The following is a 24,078-nucleotide window of genomic DNA, read 5'->3' on the forward strand; positions in this document are numbered from 1 at the left end:
TCTCTCTCTCTCTCTCTCTCTCTCTACCTCTCCCTCTCCCTCCCTCTCCCTCTACCTCTCTCTCTCTCTCTCTCTCTCTCTCTCTCTCTCTACCTCTACCTCTACCTCTCCCTCCCTCTCCCTCTACCTCTCCCTCCCTTCCTCTCTCTCTCCCTCTACCTCCCTTCTTCTTTCTCTCTCCCTCTCCCTCCCTTCCTCTTTCTCTCTCCCTCCCTTCCTCTCTCTCCCTCTCCCTCCCTCCCTTCTTCTCTCTCTCCCTCTCCCTCCCTTCCTCTCTCTCTCCCTCTCCCTCCCTTCTTCTCCCTCTCTCTCCCTCCCTTCCTCTCTCCCTCCCTTTCTCTTTCTCTCCCTGCCTCTCTCCCTGCCTCTCTCTCCCCCTCTCCCTGCCTCCCTCCCTGCTTCTCCCTTCCTCTCTCCTCTCCTTTCTCTCTCCCTCCCTGCCTCTCTCCCTCCCTCCCTCCCTGCCTCTCTCTCCCTCTCCCTCCCTCTCTCCCTCTCTCCCTCCCTCCCTGCCTCTCCCTCTCTCCCTCCCTGCCTCTCTCTCCCTCTCTCTCTCTCTCCCTCCCTCCCTCCCTGCCTCTCCCTCCCTGCCTCTCTCTCCCTCTCTCTCTCTCTCCCTCCCTCCCTCCCTGCCTCTCCCTCCCTGCCTCTCTCTCCCTCTCTCTCTCTCTCCCTCTCTCCCTCCCTGCCTCTCTCTCCCTCTCTCTCTCTCTCCCTCCCTCCCTCCCTGCCTCTCCCTCCCTGCCTCTCTCTCCCTCTCTCTCTCTCTCCCTCCCTCCCTCCCTGCCTCTCCCTCTCTCCCTCCCTGCCTCTCTCTCCCTCTCTCTCTCTCTCCCTCCCTCCCTCCCTGCCTCTCCCTCCCTGCCTCTCTCTCCCTCTCTCTCTCTCTCCCTCCCTCCCTCCCTGCCTCTCCCTCCCTGCCTCTCTCTCCCTCTCTCTCTCTCTCCCTCCCTCCCTCCCTGCCTCTCCCTCCCTGCCTCTCTCTCCCTCTCTCTCTCTCTCTCCCTCCCTCCCTCCCTGCCTCTCCCTCTCTCCCTCCCTGCCTCTCCCTCCCTGCCTCTCTCCCTCTCTCGTCTCCTCCAGCCCAGTTACACATCCAGCTCTGTGTCGTCAGGCTCCTGTTACAGCACCTCAGACTCCACCACCACCACCACCTGGAGCATCGGTATGTAACCCGTGATGTAAATAAAATGATGTTTATGGTATGAACCCAGTGACCCCAGAACACTCTGAGGCCAGCGCCAAGACCCAACTAGAACCCTGTTCACTAGTACACTACATTACCAACAGTATGTGGACGCCTGCTCGTCAAACATCTCATTACAAAATCATGGACATTAATATGGAGTTGGTCCCCCCTTTGCTGCTATAACAGCCTCCACTCTTATGGGAAGTCATTAATATGGAGTTGGTCCCCCCTTTGCTGCAATAACAGCCTCCACTCTTATGGGAAGTCATTAATATGGAGTTGGACCCCCCTTTGCTGCTATAACAGCCTCCACTCTTCTGGGAAGTCATTAATACGGAGTTGGTCCCCCCTTTGCTGCAATAACAGCCTCCACTCTTCTGGGAAGACATTAATATGGAGTTGGTCCCCCCTTCTGCTGCTATAATAGCCTCCACTCTTCTATGAAGTCATTAATATGGAGTTGGACCCCCTTTGCTGCAATAACAGCCTCCACTCTTCTGGGAAGACATTAATACGGAGTTGGTCCCCCCTTTGCTGATATAACAGCCTCCACTCTTCTGGGAAGTCATTAATATGGAGTTGGTCCCCCCCTTCTGCTGCTATAACAGCCTCCACTCTTCTGGGAAGTCATTAATATGGAGTTGGTCCCCCCCTTCTGCTGCTATAATAGCCTCCACTCTTCTATGAAGTCATTAATATGGAGTTGGACCCCCTTTGCTGCTATAACAGCCTCCACTCTTCAGGGAAGTCATTAATATGGAGTTGGTCCCCCCCTTTGCTGCTATAACAGCCTCCACTCTTCAGGGAAGACTTCCCACCATTCTACTGCCAATGTTTGTCTCTGGAGATTGCATGGCTTGTGTGCTCTATTTAATACACCTGTCAGCAACGGGTGTGGCTGAAATAGCCGAATCCACTAATATGAAGGGGTGTCCACAAACATATATAGTGCACTACTTTAGGTCAGAGCCTATACCCTAATCCCTATAATGAAGTACACTCTTTTTGTCCTGTTTCTGACCTAAAGAAGTGTCCTATATAGGGAATACAGTCTAATCACCAGTCCACTTTCATAACTGTTAGGGGGACATGGAGAGTCATGATTCTGCTTCCTGTGGAGACATACAGTCTGATCACCAGTCCACTTTCATAACTGTTAGGGGACATGGAGAGTCATGATTCTGCTTCCTGTGGAGACATACAGTCTGATCACCAGTCCACTTTCATAACTGTTAGGGGACATGGAGAGTCATGATTCTGCTTCCTGTGGAGACATACAGTCTAATCACCAGTCCACTTTCATAACTGTTAGGGGGACATGGAGAGTCATGATTCTGCTTCCTGTGGAGACATACAGTCTGATCACCAGTCCACTTTCATATCTGTTAGGGGACATGGAGAGTCATGATTCTGCTTCCTGTGGAGACATACAGTCTGATCACCAGTCCACTTTCATATCTGTTAGGGGACATGGAGAGTCATGATTCTGCTTCCTGTGGAGACATACAGTCTGATCACCAGTCCACTTTCATAACTGTTAGGGGACATGGAGAGTCATGATTCTGCTTCCTGTGGAGACATACAGTCTGATCACCAGTCCACTTTCATAACTGTTAGGGGACATGGAGAGTCATGATTCTGCTTCCTGTGGAGACATACAGTCTGATCACCAGTCCACTTTCATAACTGTTAGGGGAACATGGGGAGTCATGATTTAACCTGCTGCTTCCTGTGGAGACATACAGTCTGATCACCAGTCCACTTTCATAACTGTTAGGGGGACATGGAGAGTCATGATTCTGCTTCCTGTGGAGACATACAGTCTAATCACCAGTCCACTTTCATAACTGTTAGGGGGACATGGAGAGTCATGATTCTGCTTCCTGTGGAGACATACAGTCTGATCACCAGTCCACTTTCATAACTGTTAGGGGACATGGAGAGTCATGATTCTGCTTCCTGTGGAGACATACAGTCTGATCACCAGTCCACTTTCATAACTGTTAGGGGAACATGGGGAGTCATGATTTAACCTGCTGCTTCCTGTGGAGACATACAGTCTGATCTGATAATATTCTCTGTAGATACCCAGTGTCAATGACATGAACATGGAGAGTCATGATTCTGCTTCCTGTGGAGACATACAGTCTAATCACCAGTCCACTTTCATAACTGTTAGGGGACATGGAGAGTCATGATTCTGCTTCCTGTGGAGACATACAGTCTAATCACCAGTCCACTTTCATAACTGTTAGGGGGACATGGAGAGTCATGATTCTGCTTCCTGTGGAGACATACAGTCTAATCTGATAATATTCTCTGTAGATACCCAGTGTCAATGACATGAACATGGAGAGTCATGATGCTGCTTCCTGTGGAGACATACAGTCTAATCTGATAATATTCTCTGTAGATTCCCAGTGTCAATGTCATGAACATGGAGAGTCATGATTCTGCTTCCTGTGGAGACATACAGTCTAATCTGATAATATTCTCTGTAGATTCCCAGTGTCAATGTCATGAACATGGAGAGTCATGATTCTGCTTCCTGTGGAGACATACAGTCTGATCTAATAATATTCTCTGTAGATTCCCAGTGTCAATGTCATGAACATGTAACCGTCTGTGTAAAAGGAGATCTGTCTATTTCGTTAGGTCGAGACCCGGAGCACGTCCCTCCCTTGGGGGAGTCCTCGCCTGACGACTATCGCTATGCCAACCAGATGTACACAGACCCCCGCGAGCGAGAGAGAGAACAACACGACATGAATAAAAGGTCATTGAATATTTAGACGTTAGAAAAACACACATATTGACAAAAAAAAAGACCAAACAAATGTTATCTTCAGAGACATACACTAGACCAACAGAGAGGCCGACGTCTGCGTCAGAATGGACCGACATGTCGGCCATCTTACCTAGGACCGGTTCTGAAGCAGCACCAATAGGAACATGGGGCAGAAGGTGGCAGTCTCTTATCTGTTCTAGATCTACTGTTCTCTCTCTCTCTCTCTCTCTCTCTCTCTCTCTCTCTCTCTGTCTCTCTGTCTCTCTGTCTCTCTGTCTGTCTCTCTCTCTCTCTCTCTCTCTCTCTCTCTCTCTCTCTCTCTCTCTCTCTCTCTCTCTCTCTCTCCCTCTCTCTCTCTCTCTCTCTCTCTCTCTGTCTCTCTACCCTCCCAGGCTGCTGGACCCGGCCAACACCATGCAGTTTGATGACTTTAAGAAGTGTTACGGGGAGATCCTCCATCGCTGGGGTCTGAAGGAAAAGAGAGCGGAGGTCCTCAAATTTACATCCTGTCCTCCTGAACCTCACAAAGGCATCGGTGAGTCTCCTAGAGAGATAGTATACCAGGGTGAGTCTCCTAGAGAGATAGTATACCAGGGTGAGTCTCCTAGATAGATAGTGTACCAGGGTGAGTCTCCTAGATAGATAGTATACCAGGGTGAGTCTCCTAGATAGATAGATAGTATACCAGGGTGAGTCTCCTAGATAGATAGATAGATAGATAGTATACCAGGGTGAGTCTCCTAGAGAGATAGTATACCAGGGTGAGTCTCCTAGATAGATAGTATACCAGGGTGAGTCTCCTAGATAGATAGTATACCAGGGTGAGTCTCCTAGATAGATATTATACCAGGGTGAGTCTCCTAGATAGATAGTATACCAGGGTGAGTCTCCTAGATAGATAGTATACCAGGGTGAGTCTCCTAGATAGATAGTATACCAGGGTGAGTCTCCTAGATAGATAGTATACCAGGGTGAGTCTCCTAGATAGATAGATAGTATACCAGGGTGAGTCTCCTAGAGAGATATATAGTATACCAGGGTGAGTCTCCTAGATAGATAGTATACCAGGGTGAGTCTCCTAGATAGATAGTATACCAGGGTGAGTCTCCTAGATAGATAGTATACCAGGGTGAGTCTCCTAGATAGATAGTATACCAGGGTGGGTCTCCTAGATAGATAGTATACCAGGGTGGGTCTCCTAGATAGATAGTATACCAGGGTGAGTCTCCTAGAGAGATAGCATACCGGGGTGAGTCTCCTAGAGAGATAGATGGATAGTATACCAGGATGAGTCTCCTAGATAGATAGTATACCAGGGTGAGTCTCCTAGATAGATAGTATACCAGGGTGAGTCTCCTAGATAGATAGTATACCAGGGTGAGTCTCCTAGATAGATAGTATACCTTGGTGAGTCTCCTAGATAGATAGTATACCAGGGTGAGTCTCCTAGATAGATGGTATACCAGGGTGAGTATCCTAGATAGATAGTATACCAGGGTGAGTCTCCTAGATAGATAGTATACCAGGGTGAGTCTCCTAGATAGATAGTAGACCAGGGTGAGTCTCCTAGAGAGATAGATGGATAGTATACCAGGATGAGTCTCCTAGATAGATAGTATACCAGGGTGAGTCTCCTAGATAGATAGTATACCAGGGTGAGTCTCCTAGATAGATAGTATACCAGAGTGAGTCTCCTAGATAGATAGTAGACCAGGGTGAGTCTCCTAGATAGATAGTATACCAGGGTGAGTCTCCTAGATAGATAGTAAACCAGGGTGAGTCTCCTAGATAGATAGTATACCAGGGTGAGTCTCCTAGATAGATAGTATACCAGGGTGAGTCTCCTAGATAGATAGTATACCAGGGTGAGTCTCCTAGATAGATAGATAGTATACCAGGGTGAGTCTCCTAGATAGATAGTATACCAGGGTGAGTCTCCTAGATAGATAGTATACCAGGGTGAGTCTCCTAGATAGATAGTATACCAGGGTGAGTCTCCTAGATAGATAGTATACCAGGGTGAGTCTCCTAGATAGATAGTATACCAGGGTGAGTCTCCTAGATAGATATTATACCAGGGTGAGTCTCCTAGATAGATAGTATACCAGGGTGAGTCTCCTAGATAGATATTATACCAGGGTGAGTCTCCTAGAGAGATAGTAGACCAGGGTGAGTCTCCTAGATAGATAGTATACCAGGGTGAGTCTCCTAGATAGATAGTATACCAGGGTGAGTCTCCTAGAGAGATAGCATACCGGGGTGAGTCTCCTAGAGAGATAGATGGATAGTATACCAGGATGAGTCTCCTAGATAGATAGTATACCAGGGTGAGTCTCCTAGATAGATAGTATACCAGGGTGAGTCTCCTAGATAGATAGTATACCAGGGTGAGTCTCCTAGATAGATAGTATACCAGGGTGAGTCTCCTAGATAGATAGTATACCAGGGTGAGTCTCCTAGATAGATAGTAGACCAGGGTGAGTCTCCTAGATAGATAGTATACCAGGGTGAGTCTCCTAGATAGATAGTATACCAGGGTGAGTCTCCTAGATAGATAGTATACCAGGGTGAGTCTCCTAGATAGATAGTATACCAGGGTGAGTCTCCTAGATAGATAGTATACCAGGGTGAGTCTCCTAGATAGATAGTATACCAGGGTGAGTCTCCTAGATAGATATTATACCAGGGTGAGTCTCCTAGATAGATAGTATACCAGGGTGAGTCTCCTAGATAGATAGTATACCAGGGTGAGTCTCCTAGATAGATAGTATACCAGGGTGAGTCTCCTAGATAGATAGTATACCAGGGTGAGTCTCCTAGATAGATAGTATACCAGGGTGAGTCTCCTAGATAGATAGTATACCAGGGTGAGTCTCCTAGATAGATAGTATACCAGGGTGAGTCTCCTAGATAGATAGTATACCAGGGTGAGTCTCCTAGATAGATAGTATACCAGGGTGAGTCTCCTAGATAGATAGATAGTATACCAGGGTGAGTCTCCTAGATAGATAGTATACCAGGGTGAGTCTCCTAGATAGATAGTATACCAGGGTGAGTCTCCTAGATAGATAGTATACCAGGGTGAGTCTCCTAGATAGATAGTATACCAGGGTGAGTCTCCTAGATAGATAGTATACCAGGGTGAGTCTCCTAGATAGATAGTATACCAGGGTGAGTCTCCTAGATAGATAGTATACCAGGGTGAGTCTCCTAGATAGATAGATAGTATACCAGGGTGAGTCTCCTAGAGAGATAGTATACCGGGGTGAGTCTCCTAGATAGATAGTATACCAGGGTGAGTCTCCTAGATAGATAGTATACCAGGGTGAGTCTCCTAGATAGATAGTATACCAGGGTGAGTCTCCTAGATAGATAGTATACCAGGGTGAGTCTCCTAGATAGATAGTAGACCAGGGTGAGTCTCCTAGATAGATAGTATACCAGGGTGAGTCTCCTAGATAGATAGTATACCAGGGTGAGTCTCCTAGATAGATAGTATACCAGGGTGAGTCTCCTAGATAGATAGTATACCAGGGTGAGTCTCCTAGATAGATAGTATACCAGGGTGAGTCTCCTAGATAGATATTATACCAGGGTGAGTCTCCTAGATAGATAGTATACCAGGGTGAGTCTCCTAGATAGATAGTATACCAGGGTGAGTCTCCTAGATAGATAGTATACCAGGGTGAGTCTCCTAGAGAGATAGTAGACCAGGGTGAGTCTCCTAGATAGATAGTATACCAGGGTGAGTCTCCTAGATAGATAGATAGTATACCAGGGTGAGTCTCCTAGATAGATAGTATACGAGGGTGAGTCTCCTAGATAGATAGTATACCAGGGTGAGTCTCCTAGATAGATAGATAGATAGATAGATAGTATACCAGGGTGAGTCTCCTAGATAGATAGTATACCAGGGTGAGTCTCCTAGATAGATAGTATACCAGGGTGAGTCTCCTAGATAGATAGTATACCAGGGTGAGTCTCCTAGATAGATAGTATACCAGGGTGAGTCTCCTAGATAGATAGTATACCAGGGTGAGTCTCCTAGAGAGATAGTATACCAGGGTGAGTCTCCTAGATAGATAGTATACCAGGGTGAGTCTCCTAGATAGATAGTATACCAGGGTGAGTCTCCTAGATAGATAGTATACCAGGGTGAGTCTCCTAGATAGATAGTATACCAGGGTGAGTCTCCTAGATAGATAGTATACCAGGGTGAGTCTCCTAGATAGATAGTATACCAGGGTGAGTCTCCTAGATAGATAGTATACCAGGGTGAGTCTCCTAGATAGATAGTATACCAGGGTGAGTCTCCTAGATAGATAGAATACCGGGGTGAGTCTCCTAGATAGATAGTATACCGGGGTGAGTCTCCTAGATAGATAGATAGTATACCAGGGTGAGTCTCCTAGATAGATAGTATACCAGGGTGAGTCTCCTAGATAGATAGTATACCAGGGTGAGTCTCCTAGATTGGTAGTATACCAGGGTGAGTCTCCTAGAGAGATAGATAGTATACCAGGGTGAGTCTACTAGATAGATAGTATACCAGGGTGAGTCTCCTATATAGATAGTATACCAGGGTGAGTCTCCTAGAGAGATATTATACCAGGGTGAGTCTCCTAGATAGATAGTATACCAGGGTGAGTCTCCTAGATAGATAGTATACCAGGGTGAGTCTCCTAGATAGATAGATAGTATACCAGGGTGAGTCTCCTAGATAGATAGTATACCAGGGTGAGTCTCCTAGATAGATAGTATACCAGGGTGAGTCTCCTAGATAGATAGTATACCAGGGTGAGTCTCCTAGATAGATAGTATACCAGGGTGAGTCTCCTAGATAGATAGTATACCAGGGTGAGTCTCCTAGATAGATAGTATACCAGGGTGAGTCTCCTAGATAGATAGTATACCAGGGTGAGTCTCCTAGATAGATAGTATACCAGGGTGAGTCTCCTAGATAGATAGTATACCAGGGTGAGTCTCCTAGATAGATAGTATACCAGGGTGAGTCTCCTAGATAGATAGTATACCAGGGTGAGTCTCCTAGATAGATAGTATACCAGGGTGAGTCTCCTAGATAGATAGTATACCAGGGTGAGTCTCCTAGATAGATAGTATACCAGGGTGAGTCTCCTAGATAGATAGTATACCAGGGTGAGTCTCCTAGATAGATAGTATACCAGGGTGAGTCTCCTAGAGAGATAGATAGTATACCAGGGTGAGTCTCCTAGAGAGATAGATAGTATACCAGGGTGAGTCTCCTAGAGAGATAGATAGTATACCAGGGTGAGTCTCCTAGATAGATAGTATACCAGGGTGAGTCTCCTAGAGAGATAGATAGTATACCAGGGTGAGTCTCCTAGAGAGATAGTATACCAGGGTGAGTCTCCTAGATAGATAGTATACCAGGGTGAGTCTCCTAGAGAGATAGATAGTATACCGGGGTGAGTCTCCTAGAGAGATAGTATACCAGGGTGAGTCTCCTAGAGAGATAGATAGTATACCAGGGTGAGTCTCCTAGATAGATAGATAGATAGATAGATAGATAGATAGATAGAATAGATAGATAGATATTATACCAGGGTGAGTCTCCTAGATAGATAGTATACCAGGGTGAGTCTCCTAGATAGATAGTATACCAGGGTGAGTCTCCTAGATAGATAGTATACCAGGGTGAGTCTCCTAGATAGATAGTATACCAGGGTGAGTCTCCTAGAGAGATAGATAGTATACCAGGGTGAGTCTCCTAGATAGATAGTATACCAGGGTGAGTCTCCTAGATAGATAGTATACCAGGGTGAGTCTCCTAGAGAGATAGATAGTATACCAGGGTGAGTCTCCTAGAGAGATAGTATACCAGGGTGAGTCTCCTAGATAGATAGTATACCAGGGTGAGTCTCCTAGATAGATATTATACCAGGGTGAGTCTCCTAGATAGATAGTATACCAGGGTGAGTCTCCTAGATAGATAGTATACCAGGGTGAGTCTCCTAGATAGATAGTATACCAGGGTGAGTCTCCTAGATAGATATTATACCAGGGTGAGTCTCCTAGAGAGATAGTATACCAGGGTGAGTCTCCTAGATAGATATTATACCAGGGTGAGTCTCCTAGATAGATAGTATACCAGGGTGAGTCTCCTAGATAGATAGTATACCAGGGTGAGTCTCCTAGATAGATAGTAGACCAGGGTGAGTCTCCTAGATAGATAGTATACCAGGGTGAGTCTCCTAGATAGATAGTAAACCAGGGTGAGTCTCCTAGATAGATAGTATACCAGGGTGAGTCTCCTAGATAGATAGTATACCAGGGTGAGTCTCCTAGATAGATAGTATACCAGGGTGAGTCTCCTAGATAGATAGTATACCAGGGTGAGTCTCCTAGATAGATAGATAGTATACCAGGGTGAGTCTCTTAGATAGATAGTATACCAGGGTGAGTCTCCTAGAGAGATAGTATACCAGGGTGAGTCTCCTAGATAGATAGATAGTATACCAGGGTGAGTCTCCTAGATAGATAGTATACCAGGGTGAGTCTCCTAGATAGATAGTATACCAGGGTGAGTCTCCTAGAGAGATAGTATACCAGGGTGAGTCTCCTAGATAGATAGTATACCAGGGTGAGTCTCCTAGATAGATAGTATACCAGGGTGAGTCTCCTAGATAGATAGTATACCAGGGTGAGTCTCCTAGAGAGATAGTATACCAGGGTGAGTCTCCTAGATAGATAGTAGACCAGGGTGAGTCTCCTAGATAGATAGTATACCAGGGTGAGTCTCCTAGATAGATAGTATACCAGGGTGAGTCTCCTAGATAGATAGTATACCAGGGTGAGTCTCCTAGATAGATAGTATACCAGGGTGAGTCTCCTAGATAGATAGTATACCAGGGTGAGTCTCCTAGATAGATAGATAGTATACCAGGGTGAGTCTCCTAGATAGATAGTATACCAGGGTGAGTCTCCTAGAGAGATAGTATACCAGGGTGAGTCTCCTAGATAGATAGATAGTATACCAGGGTGAGTCTCCTAGATAGATAGTATACCAGGGTGAGTCTCCTAGATAGATAGTATACCAGGGTGAGTCTCCTAGAGAGATAGTATACCAGGGTGAGTCTCCTAGATAGATAGTATACCAGGGTGAGTCTCCTAGATAGATAGTATACCAGGGTGAGTCTCCTAGATAGATAGTATACCAGGGTGAGTCTCCTAGAGAGATAGTATACCAGGGTGAGTCTCCTAGATAGATAGTATACCAGGGTGAGTCTCCTAGATAGATAGATAGTATACCAGGGTGAGTCTCCTAGAGAGATAGTATACCAGGGTGAGTCTCCTAGATAGATAGTATACCAGGGTGAGTCTCCTAGATAGATAGTATACCAGGGTGAGTCTCCTAGATAGATAGTATACCAGGGTGAGTCTCCTAGATAGATAGTATACCAGGGTGAGTCTCCTAGATAGATAGTATACCAGGGTGAGTCTCCTAGATAGATAGTATACCAGGGTGAGTCTCCTAGATAGATAGTATACCAGGGTGAGTCTCCTAGATAGATAGTATACCAGGGTGAGTCTCCTAGATAGATAGTATACCAGGGTGAGTCTCCTAGATAGATAGTATACCAGGGTGAGTCTCCTAGATAGATAGTATACCAGGGTGAGTCTCCTAGATAGATAGTATACCAGGGTGAGTCTCCTAGATAGATAGTATACCAGGGTGAGTCTCCTAGATAGATAGTATACCAGGGTGAGTCTCCTAGATAGATAGATAGATAGATAGATATTATACCAGGGTGAGTCTCCTAGATAGATAGTATACCAGGGTGAGTCTCCTAGATAGATAGTAAACCAGGGTGAGTCTCCTAGATAGATAGTATACCAGGGTGAGTCTCCTAGAGAGATAGTATACCAGGGTGAGTCTCCTAGATAGATAGATAGTATACCAGGGTGAGTCTCCTAGATAGATAGTATACCAGGGTGAGTCTCCTAGATAGATAGATAGATAGATATTATACCAGGGTGAGTCTCCTAGATAGATAGTAAACCAGGGTGAGTCTCCTAGATAGATAGTATACCAGGGTGAGTCTCCTAGAGAGATAGTATACCAGGGTGAGTCTCCTAGATAGATAGTATACCAGGGTGAGTCTCCTAGATAGATAGTATACCAGGGTGAGTCTCCTAGATAGATATTATACCAGGGTGAGTCTCCTAGATAGATGTATACCAGGGTGAGTCTCCTAGATAGATAGTATACCAGGGTGAGTCTCCTAGATAGATAGTATACCAGGGTGAGTCTCCTAGATAGATAGTATACCAGGGTGAGTCTCCTAGATAGATATTATACCAGGGTGAGTCTCCTAGATAGATGGTATACCAGGGTGAGTCTCCTAGATAGATAGTATACCAGGGTGAGTCTCCTAGATAGATAGTATACCAGGGTGAGTCTCCTAGATAGATAGTATACCAGGGTGAGTCTCCTAGATAGATAGTATACCAGGGTGAGTCTCCTAGATAGATAGTATACCAGGGTGAGTCTCCTAGATAGATAGTAGACCAGGGTGAGTCTCCTAGATAGATAGTATACCGGGGTGAGTCTCCTAGATAGATAGTATACCAGGGTGAGTCTCCTAGATAGATAGATAGTATACCGGGGTGAGTCTCCTAGATAGATAGTATACCAGGGTGAGTCTCCTAGATAGATAGATGGTATACCGGGGTGAGTCTCCTAGATAGATAGTATACCAGGGTGAGTCTCCTAGAGAGATAGTATACCAGGGTGAGTCTCCTAGATAGATAGTGTACCAGGGTGAGTCTCCTAGATAGATAGATAGTATACCGGGGTGAGTCTCCTAGATAGATAGTATACCAGGGTGAGTCTCCTAGATAGATAGTATACCAGGGTGAGTCTCCTAGATAGATAGTATACCAGGGTGAGTCTCCTAGATAGATAGTATACCAGGGTGAGTCTCCTAGATAGATAGTATACCAGGGTGAGTCTCCTAGATAGATAGTATACCAGGGTGAGTCTCCTAGATAGATAGTATACCAGGGTGAGTCTCCTAGATAGATAGTATACCAGGGTGAGTCTCCTAGATAGATGGTATACCAGGGTGAGTCTCCTAGATAGATGGTATACCAGGGTGAGTCTCCTAGATAGATAGTATACCAGGGTGAGTCTTCTAGATAGATAGTATACCAGGGTGAGTCTCCTAGATAGATAGTATACCAGGGTGAGTCTCCTAGAGAGATAGATAGTATACCAGGGTGAGTCTCCTAGATAGATAGTATACCAGGGTGAGTCTCCTAGATAGATAGTATACCAGGGTGAGTCTCCTAGATAGATAGTATACCAGGGTGAGTCTCCTAGATAGATAGTATACCAGGGTGAGTCTCCTAGAGAGATAGATAGTATACCAGGGTGAGTCTCCTAGATAGATAGTATACCAGGGTGAGTCTCCTAGATAGATAGTATACCAGGGTGAGTCTCCTAGATAGATAGTATACCAGGGTGAGTCTCCTAGATAGATAGTATACCAGGGTGAGTCTCCTAGATAGATAGTATACCAGGGTGAGTCTCCTAGATAGATAGTATACCAGGGTGAGTCTCCTAGATAGATAGTATACCAGGGTGAGTCTCCTAGATAGATAGTATACCAGGGTGAGTCTCCTAGAGAGATAGATAGTATACCAGGGTGAGTCTCCTAGATAGATAGTATACCAGGGTGAGTCTCCTAGAGTAGATAGTATACCAGGGTGAGTCTCCTAGATAGATAGTATACCAGGGTGAGTCTCCTAGATAGATAGTATACCAGGGTGAGTCTCCTAGATAGATAGTATACCAGGGTGAGTCTCCTAGATAGATAGTATACCAGGGTGAGTCTCCTAGAGAGATAGATAGTATACCAGGGTGAGTCTCCTAGAGAGATAGATAGTATACCAGGGTGAGTCTCCTAGAGAGATAGATAGTATACCAGGGTGAGTCTCCTAGATAGATAGTATACCAGGGTGAGTCTTCTAGAGAGATAGATAGTATACCAGGGTGAGTCTCCTAGAGAGATAGTATACCAGGGTGAGTCTCCTAGATAGATAGTATACCAGGGTGAGTCTCCTAGAGAGATAGATAGTATACCGGGGTGAGTCTCCTAGAGAGATAGTATACCAGGGTGAGTCTCCTAGAGAGATAGATAGTATACCAGGGTGAGTCTTCTAGATAGATAGATAGATAGATAGATAGATAGATAGATAGATAGATAGATAGATAGATATTATACCAGGGTGAGTCTCCTAGATAGATAGTATACCAGGGTGAGTCTTCTAGATAGATAGTATACCAGGGTGAGTCTTCTAGATAGATAGTATACCAGGGTGAGTCTCCTAGATAGATAGTATACCAGGGTGAGTCTCCTAGAGAGATAGATAGTATACCAGGGTGAGTCTCCTAGATAGATAGTATACCAGGGTGAGTCTCCTAGATAGATAGTATACCAGGGTGAGTCTCCTAGAGAGATAGATAGTATACCAGGGTGAGTCTCCTAGAGAGATAGTATACCAGGGTGAGTCTCCTAGATAGATAGTATACCCGGGTGAGTCTCCTAGATAGATATTATACCAGGGTGAGTCTCCTAGATAGATAGTATACCAGGGTGAGTCTCCTAGATAGATAGTATACCAGGGTGAGTCTCCTAGATAGATAGTATACCAGGGTGAGTCTCCTAGATAGATATTATACCAGGGTGAGTCTCCTAGAGAGATAGTATACCAGGGTGAGTCTCCTAGATAGATATTATACCAGGGTGAGTCTCCTAGATAGATAGTATACCAGGGTGAGTCTCCTAGATAGATAGTATACCAGGGTGAGTCTCCTAGATAGATAGTAGACCAGGGTGAGTCTCCTAGATAGATAGTATACCAGGGTGAGTCTCCTAGATAGATAGTAAACCAGGGTGAGTCTCCTAGATAGATAGTATACCAGGGTGAGTCTCCTAGATAGATAGTATACCAGGGTGAGTCTCCTAGATAGATAGTATACCAGGATGAGTCTCCTAGATAGATAGTATACCAGGGTGAGTCTCCTAGATAGATAGATAGTATACCAGGGTGAGTCTCTTAGATAGATAGTATACCAGGGTGAGTCTCCTAGAGAGATAGTATACCAGGGTGAGTCTCCTAGATAGATAGATAGTATACCAGGGTGAGTCTCCTAGATAGATAGTATACCAGGGTGAGTCTCCTAGATAGATAGTATACCAGGGTGAGTCTCCTAGAGAGATAGTATACCAGGGTGAGTCTCCTAGATAGATAGTATACCAGGGTGAGTCTCCTAGATAGATAGTATACCAGGGTGAGTCTCCTAGATAGATAGTATACCAGGGTGAGTCTCCTAGAGAGATAGTATACCAGGGTGAGTCTCCTAGATAGATAGTAGACCAGGGTGAGTCTCCTAGATAGATAGTATACCAGGGTGAGTCTCCTAGATAGATAGTAAACCAGGGTGAGTCTCCTAGATAGATAGTATACCAGGGTGAGTCTCCTAGATAGATAGTATACCAGGATGAGTCTCCTAGATAGATAGTATACCAGGGTGAGTCTCCTAGATAGATAGATAGTATACCAGGGTGAGTCTCTTAGATAGATAGTATACCAGGGTGAGTCTCCTAGAGAGATAGTATACCAGGGTGAGTCTCCTAGATAGATAGATAGTATACCAGGGTGAGTCTCCTAGATAGATAGTATACCAGGGTGAGTCTCCTAGATAGATAGTATACCAGGGTGAGTCTCCTAGAGAGATAGTATACCAGGGTGAGTCTCCTAGATAGATAGTATACCAGGGTGAGTCTCCTAGATAGATAGTATACCAGGGTGAGTCTCCTAGATAGATAGTATACCAGGGTGAGTCTCCTAGAGAGATAGTATACCAGGGTGAGTCTCCTAGATAGATAGTATACCAGGGTGAGTCTCCTAGATAGATAGATAGATAGTATACCAGGGTGAGTTTCCTAGAGAGATAGTATACCAGGGTGAGTCTCCTAGATAGATAGTATACCAGGGTGAGTCTCCTAGATAGATAGTATACCAGGGTGAGTCTCCTAGATAGATAGTATACCAGGGTGAGTCTCCTAGATAGATAGTATACCAGGGTGAGTCTCCTAGATAGATATTATACCAGGGTGAGTCTCCTAGATAGATAGTATACCAGGGTGAGTCTCCTAGATAGATAGTATACCAGGGTGAGTCTCCTAGATAGATAGTATACCAGGGTGAGTCTCCTAGATAGATAGTATACCAGGGTGAGTCTCCTAGATAGATAGTATACCAGGGTGAGTCTCCTAGATAGATAGTATACCAGGGTGGGTCTCCTAGATAGATAGTATACCAGGGTGAGTCTCCTAGATAGATAGTATACCAGGGTGAGTCTCCTAGATAGATAGTATACCAGGGTTAGTCTCCTAGATAGATAGATAGATAGATAGATATTATACCAGGGTGAGTCTCCTAGATAGATAGTATACCAGGGTGAGTCTCCTAGATAGATAGTAAACCAGGGTGAGTCTCCTAGATAGATAGTATACCAGGGTGAGTCTCCTAGAGAGATAGTATACCAGGGTGAGTCTCCTAGATAGATAGATAGTATACCAGGGTGAGTCTCCTAGATAGATAGTATACCAGGGTGAGTCTCCTAGATAGATAGATAGATAGATATTATACCAGGGTGAGTCTCCTAGATAGATAGTAAACCAGGGTGAGTCTCCTAGATAGATAGTATACCAGGGTGAGTCTCCTAGAGAGATAGTATACCAGGGTGAGTCTCCTAGATAGATAGTATACCAGGGTGAGTCTCCTAGATAGATAGTATACCAGGGTGAGTCTCCTAGATAGATATTATACCAGGGTGAGTCTCCTAGATAGATGTATACCAGGGTGAGTCTCCTAGATAGATAGTATACCAGGGTGAGTCTCCTAGATAGATAGTATACCAGGGTGAGTCTCCTAGATAGATAGTATACCAGGGTGAGTCTCCTAGATAGATATTATACCAGGGTGAGTCTCCTAGATAGATGGTATACCAGGGTGAGTCTCCTAGATAGATAGTATACCAGGGTGAGTCTCCTAGATAGATAGTATACCAGGGTGAGTCTCCTAGATAGATAGTATACCAGGGTGAGTCTCCTAGATAGATAGTATACCAGGGTGAGTCTCCTAGATAGATAGTATACCAGGGTGAGTCTCCTAGATAGATAGTAGACCAGGGTGAGTCTCCTAGATAGATAGTATACCGGGGTGAGTCTCCTAGATAGATAGTATACCAGGGTGAGTCTCCTAGATAGATAGATAGTATACCGGGGTGAGTCTCCTAGATAGATAGTATACCAGGGTGAGTCTCCTAGATAGATAGATAGTATACCGGGGTGAGTCTCCTAGATAGATAGTATACCAGGGTGAGTCTCCTAGAGAGATAGTATACCAGGGTGAGTCTCCTAGATAGATAGTGTACCAGGGTGAGTCTCCTAGATAGATAGATAGTATACCGGGGTGAGTCTCCTAGATAGATAGTATACCAGGGTGAGTCTCCTAGATAGATAGTATACCAGGGTGAGTCTCCTAGATAGATAGTATACCAGGGTGAGTCTCCTAGAGAGATAGTATACCAGGGTGAGTCTCCTAGATAGATAGTATACCAGGGTGAGTCTCCTAGATAGATAGTATACCAGGGTGAGTCTCCTAGATAGATGGTATACCAGGGTGAGTCTTCTAGATAGATAGTATACCAGGGTGAGTCTCCTAGATAGATAGTATACCAGGGTGAGTCTCCTAGATAGATAGTATACCAGGGTGAGTCTCCTAGATAGATGGTATACCAGGGTGAGTCTTCTAGATAGATAGTATACCAGGGTGAGTCTCCTAGATAGATAGTATACCAGGGTGAGTCTTCTAGATAGATAGTATACCAGGGTGAGTCTCCTAGATAGATAGTATACCAGGGTGAGTCTCCTAGAGAGATAGATAGTATACCAGGGTGAGTCTCCTAGATAGATAGTATACCAGGGTGAGTCTCCTAGATAGATGGTATACCAGGGTGAGTCTTCTAGATAGATTGTATACCAGGGTGAGTCTCCTAGATAGATAGTATACCAGGGTGAGTCTCCTAGAGAGATAGATAGTATACCAGGGTGAGTCTCCTAGATAGATAGTATACCAGGGTGAGTCTCCTAGATAGATAGTATACCAGGGTGAGTCTCCTAGATAGATATTATACCAGGGTGAGTCTCCTAGATAGATAGTATACCAGGGTGAGTCTCCTAGATAGATAGTATACCAGGGTGAGTCTCCTAGATAGATATTATACCAGGGTGAGTCTCCTAGATAGATAGTATACCAGGGTGAGTCTCCTAGATAGATAGTATACCAGGGTGAGTCTCCTAGAGAGATAGATATTATACCAGGGTGAGTCTCCTAGATAGATAGTATACCAGGGTGAGTCTCCTAGATAGATAGTATACCAGGGTGAGTCTCCTAGAGAGATAGATAGTATACCGGGGTGAGTCTCCTAGAGAGATAGATATTATACCAGGGTGAGTCTCCTAGATAGATAGTATACCAGGGTGAGTCTCCTAGATAGATAGTATACCAGGGTGAGTCTCCTAGATAGATAGTATACCAGGGTGAGTCTCCTAGATAGATAGTATACCAGGGTGAGTCTCCTAGATAGATAGTATACCAGGGTGAGTCTCCTAGATAGATAGTATACCAGGGTGAGTCTCCTAGATAGATAGTATACCAGGGTGAGTCTCCTAGATAGATAGATAGTATACCAGGGTGAGTCTCCTAGATAGATAGTATACCAGGGTGAGTCTCCTAGATAGGTAGTATACCAGGGTGAGTCTCCTAGATAGATATTATACCAGGGTGAGTCTCCTAGATAGATAGATAGTATACCAGGGTGAGTCTCCTAGATAGATAGTATACCAGGGTGAGTCTCCTAGAGAGATAGTATACCAGGGTGAGTCTCCTAGATAGATAGTATACCAGGGTGAGTCTCCTAGATAGATAGTATACCAGGGTGAGTCTCCTAGATAGATAGATATTATACCAGGGTGAGTCTCCTAGATAGATAGTATACCAGGGTGAGTCTCCTAGATAGATAGTATACCAGGGTGAGTCTCCTAGATAGATAGTATACCAGGGTGAGTCTCCTAGAGAGATAGTATACCAGGGTGAGTCTCCTAGATAGATATTATACCAGGGTGAGTCTCCTAGATAGATAGTATACCAGGGTGAGTCTCCTAGATATATAGTATACCAGGGTGAGTCTCCTAGAGAGATAGTATACCAGGGTGAGTATCCTAGATAGATAGTATACCAGGGTGAGTCTCCTAGAGAGATAGTATACCAGGGTTGGGTCAATTCAGGAAGTAAACAGTAATATACCCCTCAGATAGAGAGGAAGGGCTCCATTCAACCCCAACTCTGTAATATACCCCTCAGATAGAGAGGAAGGACTCCATTCAACCCCAACTCTGTAATATACCCCTCAGATAGAGAGGAAGGGCTCCATTCAACCCCAACTCTGTAATATACCCCTCAGATAGAGAGGAAGGGGATCCATTCAACCCCAACTCTGTAATATACCCCTCAGATAGAGAGGAAGGACTCCGTTCAACCCCAACTGTAATATACCCCTCAGATAGAGAGGAAGGGCTCCATTCAACCCCAACTCTGTAATATACCCCTCAGATAGAGAGGAAGGACTCCATTCAACCCCAACTCTGTAATATACCCCTCAGATAGAGAGGAGGGGCTCCATTCAACCCCAACTCTGTAATATACCCCTCAGATAGAGAGGAAGGACTCCATTCAACCCCAACACTATAATATACCCCTCAGATAGAGAGGAAGGGCTCCATTCAACCCCAACTCTGTAATATACCCCTCAGATAGAGAGGAAGGGCTCCATTCAACCCCAACTCTGTAATATACCCCTCAGATAGAGAGGAAGGGCTCCATTCAACCCCACCTCTTTAATATACCCCTCAGATAGAGAGGAGGGGCTCCATTCAACCCCAACTCTGTAATATACCCCTCAGATAGAGAGGAAGGGGCTCCATTCAACCCCAACTCTGTAATATACCCCTCAGATAGAGAGGAAGGGCTCCATTCAACCCCAACTCTGTAATATACCCCTCAGATAGAGAGGAAGGGCTCCATTCAACCCCAACACTATAATATACCCCTCAGATAGAGAGGAAGGGCTCCATTCAACCCCAACTCTGTAATATACCCCTCAGATAGAGAGGAAGGGCTCCATTCAACCCCAACTCTGTAATATACCCCTCAGATAGAGAGGAAGGGCTCCATTCAACCCCAACTCTGTAATATACCCCTCAGATAGAGAGGAAGGACACCATTCAACTCTGTAATATACCCCTCAGATAGAGAGGAAGGACTCCATTCAACCCCAACTCTGTAATATACCCCTCAGATAGAGAGGAAGGGCTCCATTCAACCCCAACTCTGTAATATACCCCTCAGATAGAGAGGAAGGACTCCATTCAACCCCAACTCTGTAATATACCCCTCAGATAGAGAGGAAGGACTCCATTCAACCCCAACTCTGTAATATACCCCTCAGATAGAGAGGAAGGACACCATTCAACCCCAACTCTGTAATATACCCCTCAGATAGAGAGGAAGGGGCTCCATTCAACCCCAACTCTGTAATATACCCCTCAGATAGAGAGGAAGGACTCCATTCAACCCCAACTCTGTAATATACCCCTCAGATAGAGAGGAAGGACTCCATTCAACCCCAACTCTGTAATATACCCCTCAGATAGAGAGGAGGGGCTCCATTCAACCCCAACTCTGTAATATACCCCTCAGATAGAGAGGAAGGACTCCATTCAACCCCAACTCTGTAATATACCCCTCAGATAGAGAGGAAGGACTCCATTCAACCCCAACTCTGTAATATACCCCTCAGATAGAGAGGAAGGGCTCCATTCAACCCCAACTCTGTAATATACCCCTCAGATAGAGAGGAAGGGCTCCATTCAACCCCAACTCTGTAATATACCCCTCAGATAGAGAGGAAGGACTCCATTCAACCCCAACTCTGTAATATACCCCTCAGATAGAGAGGAAGGGCTCCATTCAACCCCAACACTATAATATACCCCTCAGATAGAGAGGAAGGGCTCCATTCAACCCCAACTCTGTAATATACCCCTCAGATAGAGAGGAAAGGCTCCATTCAACCCCAACTCTGTAATATACCCCTCAGATAGAGAGGAAGGGCTCCATTCAACCCCAACTCTGTAATATACCCCTCAGATAGAGAGGAAGGGGCTCCATTCAACCCCAACTCTGTAATATACCCCTCAGATAGAGAGGAAGGGCTCCATTCAACCCCAACTCTGTAATATACCCCTCAGATAGAGAGGAAGGACTACATTCAACCCCAACTCTGTAATATACCCCTCAGATAGAGAGGAAGGACTCCATTCAACCCCAACTCTGTAATATACCCCTCAGATAGAGAGGAAGGGCTCCATTCAACCCCAACTCTGTAATATACCCCTCAGATAGAGAGGAAGGGCTCCATTCAACCCCAACTCTGTAATATACCCCTCAGATAGAGAGGAAGGGCTCCATTCAACCCCAACTCTGTAATATACCCCTCAGATAGAGAGGAGGGGCTCCATTCAACCCCAACTCTGTAATATACCCCTCAGATAGAGAGGAAGGGCTCCATTCAACCCCAACTCTGTAATATACCCCTCAGATAGAGAGGAAGGACTCCATTCAACCCCAACTCTGTAATATACCCCTCAGATAGAGAGGAAGGGCTACATTCAACCCCAACTCTGTAATATACCCCTCAGATAGAGAGGAGGGGGCTCCATTCAACCCCAACTCTGTAATATACCCCTCAGATAGAGAGGAAGGACTCCATTCAACCCCAACTCTGTAATATACCCCTCAGATAGAGAGGAAGGGACTCCATTCAACCCCAACTCTGTAATATACCCCTCAGATAGAGAGGAAGGGCTCCATTCAACCCCAACTCTGTAATATACCCCTCAGATAGAGAGGAAGGGCTCCATTCAACCCCAACTCTGTAATATACCAAACGCGGGAACGTTGATTGATCTGATGTATGCAGTGTTTACCGTGAAGGCAGGCTTCACAACGCGGGAACATTGCCTGTACATTTCAATGGCGCTATAGATCTGATCTTCCACGATACTGATGAATGGAGCCTGAAGAGTCTTATTTATACTGAGAGAGATCATCAATAGAGATCAACTCTGAGCTTTGAATTGATTACTGACTCCATTTGGTTCCTCTCTCTGTCCACACCCTCTCCTCCTCCTCCCCCCTCTCCTCCTATCCTCCTCTCCTCCTCCTCCTCTAACTTCTCCCTCCTCTCTCCATCCACACCCTCTCGTCCTCCTCCTCCTCCACCTCCCCCTCTCCTCCTCCTCTAACTTCTCCCTCCTCTCTCCATCCACACCCTCTCCTCCTCCTCCTCCTCTCCTCCTCCTCTTCCTCTAACTTCTCCCTCCTCTCTCCATCCACACCCTCTCCTCCTCCTCCTCCTCCTCCCCCTCTCCTCCTCCTCCTCTAACTTCTCCCTCCTCTCTCCATCCACACCCTCTCTTCCTCCTCCCCCCTCTCCTCCTCTAACTTCTCCCTCCTCTCTCCATCCACCCCTTCTCCTTCTTCTTCTCCTCCTCTCCCCTTCCCTCCCATTTTCTCCTCCTCTAACTTCCCCCCCCTCTCCATCCCCCCCTCTCCTTCTTCTCCTCCTCTCCCCTTTCCTCTCCCTCTCCTCCTCCCCATCTCCTTTTTCTTCCCCCCTCTCCTCCTCCTCTAACTTCTCCCTCCTCTCTCCATCCACGCCCTCTCCTTCTCCTCCTCTTCTCTCTCTTCCCCCTTTCCTCCTCCTCCAACTTCTCCCTCCTCTCTCCATCCACCCCCTCTCCACCTCCTCTAACTTCTCCCTCCTCTCTCCATCCACCCCCTCTCCTTCTTCTCCTCCTCTCTCTCCCCCTCTCTCTTCAGAGTTTGGTGTGTACTGCTGCCATTGTCGTAGCCAGGCGCGGGGGACTCAGTGTGCTGTGTGTAAGCGCTTCACCTTCCAGTGTGCCATCTGTCACGTGGCTGTACGAGGCTCCTCTAACTTCTGTCTGAGCTGTGGTCACGGGGGACACACCTCCCACATGATGGAGTGGTTCAGAACACAGGACCAATGTCCTACAGGCTGTGGCTGTCAGTGTCTGCTACAGAGCACCTTCTGAGAGAGACACACACAGACTGATGCAGACACACACAGACTGATGCAGACACACACACAGACTGATGCAGACACACACAGACTGATACAGACACACACACAGACTGATGCAGACACACACAGACTGATACAGACACACACACAGACTAATGCAGACACACACAGACTGATACAGACACACACACAGACTGATGCAGACACACACAGACTGATGCAGACACACACACAGACTGATGCAGACACACACAGACTAATGCAGACACACACACACACACACACACACACACACACACACACGCACACACACACACACACACACACACACACACACACACACACACACACACACACACACACACACACACACACACACACACACACACACACACACACACACACACACACACACACACACACACACACACACACACACACACAGCAGTCCATCCATTTGATCCTGAACCGGTGGAGCCTGGAGAGGTTGTATGATGAGATGTTGCAGTAGAGTTTGTTATGAAGGCCTTAATGCCGAGATGTTCCCCCACACAATAAACATCTGATTGAATACTTGAAGAGGATTTAACTGTGGTTTGTCTGAAACACTTGCCTGTCACTTAATATGCAACAGATGAAACTTATGAAATGACCGTATGGTGCCATGGATGGCAGGTGTAGTAGACCACACAGTGAAATGCTGAATACAACAGGTGTAGTAGACCTCACAGTGAAATGCTGAATACAACAGGTGTAGTAGACCTCACAGTGAAATGCTGAATACAACAGGTGTAGACCTTACAGTGAAATGCTGAA

At 45.7% G+C, this 24,078-nt stretch overlaps 1 protein-coding gene across 1 annotated transcript in view; it reads left to right on the forward strand.

The window, feature by feature from the left end:
- The window catches only part of LOC129834786 (GATOR complex protein WDR59-like), a 43,194-nt gene extending 19,353 nt beyond the window's left edge, over positions 1 to 23,841 (forward strand). Inside the window, exons 4-7 of the mRNA XM_055900060.1 lie at positions 1,084 to 1,165; positions 3,845 to 3,965; positions 4,370 to 4,512; positions 23,037 to 23,841. Coding sequence (XP_055756035.1) covers positions 1,084 to 1,165; positions 3,845 to 3,965; positions 4,370 to 4,512; positions 23,037 to 23,272 — 582 coding nt within the window. The 3' untranslated portion in view covers positions 23,273 to 23,841. The remainder of the gene's footprint in view (positions 1 to 1,083; positions 1,166 to 3,844; positions 3,966 to 4,369; positions 4,513 to 23,036) is intronic.
- Positions 23,842 to 24,078: the final 237 nt, after the last annotated feature.

This window comes from Salvelinus fontinalis, chromosome 35 (genome assembly GCF_029448725.1).
Source record: "Salvelinus fontinalis isolate EN_2023a chromosome 35, ASM2944872v1, whole genome shotgun sequence".
Taxonomy (NCBI): Eukaryota; Metazoa; Chordata; class Actinopteri; order Salmoniformes; family Salmonidae; genus Salvelinus; species Salvelinus fontinalis.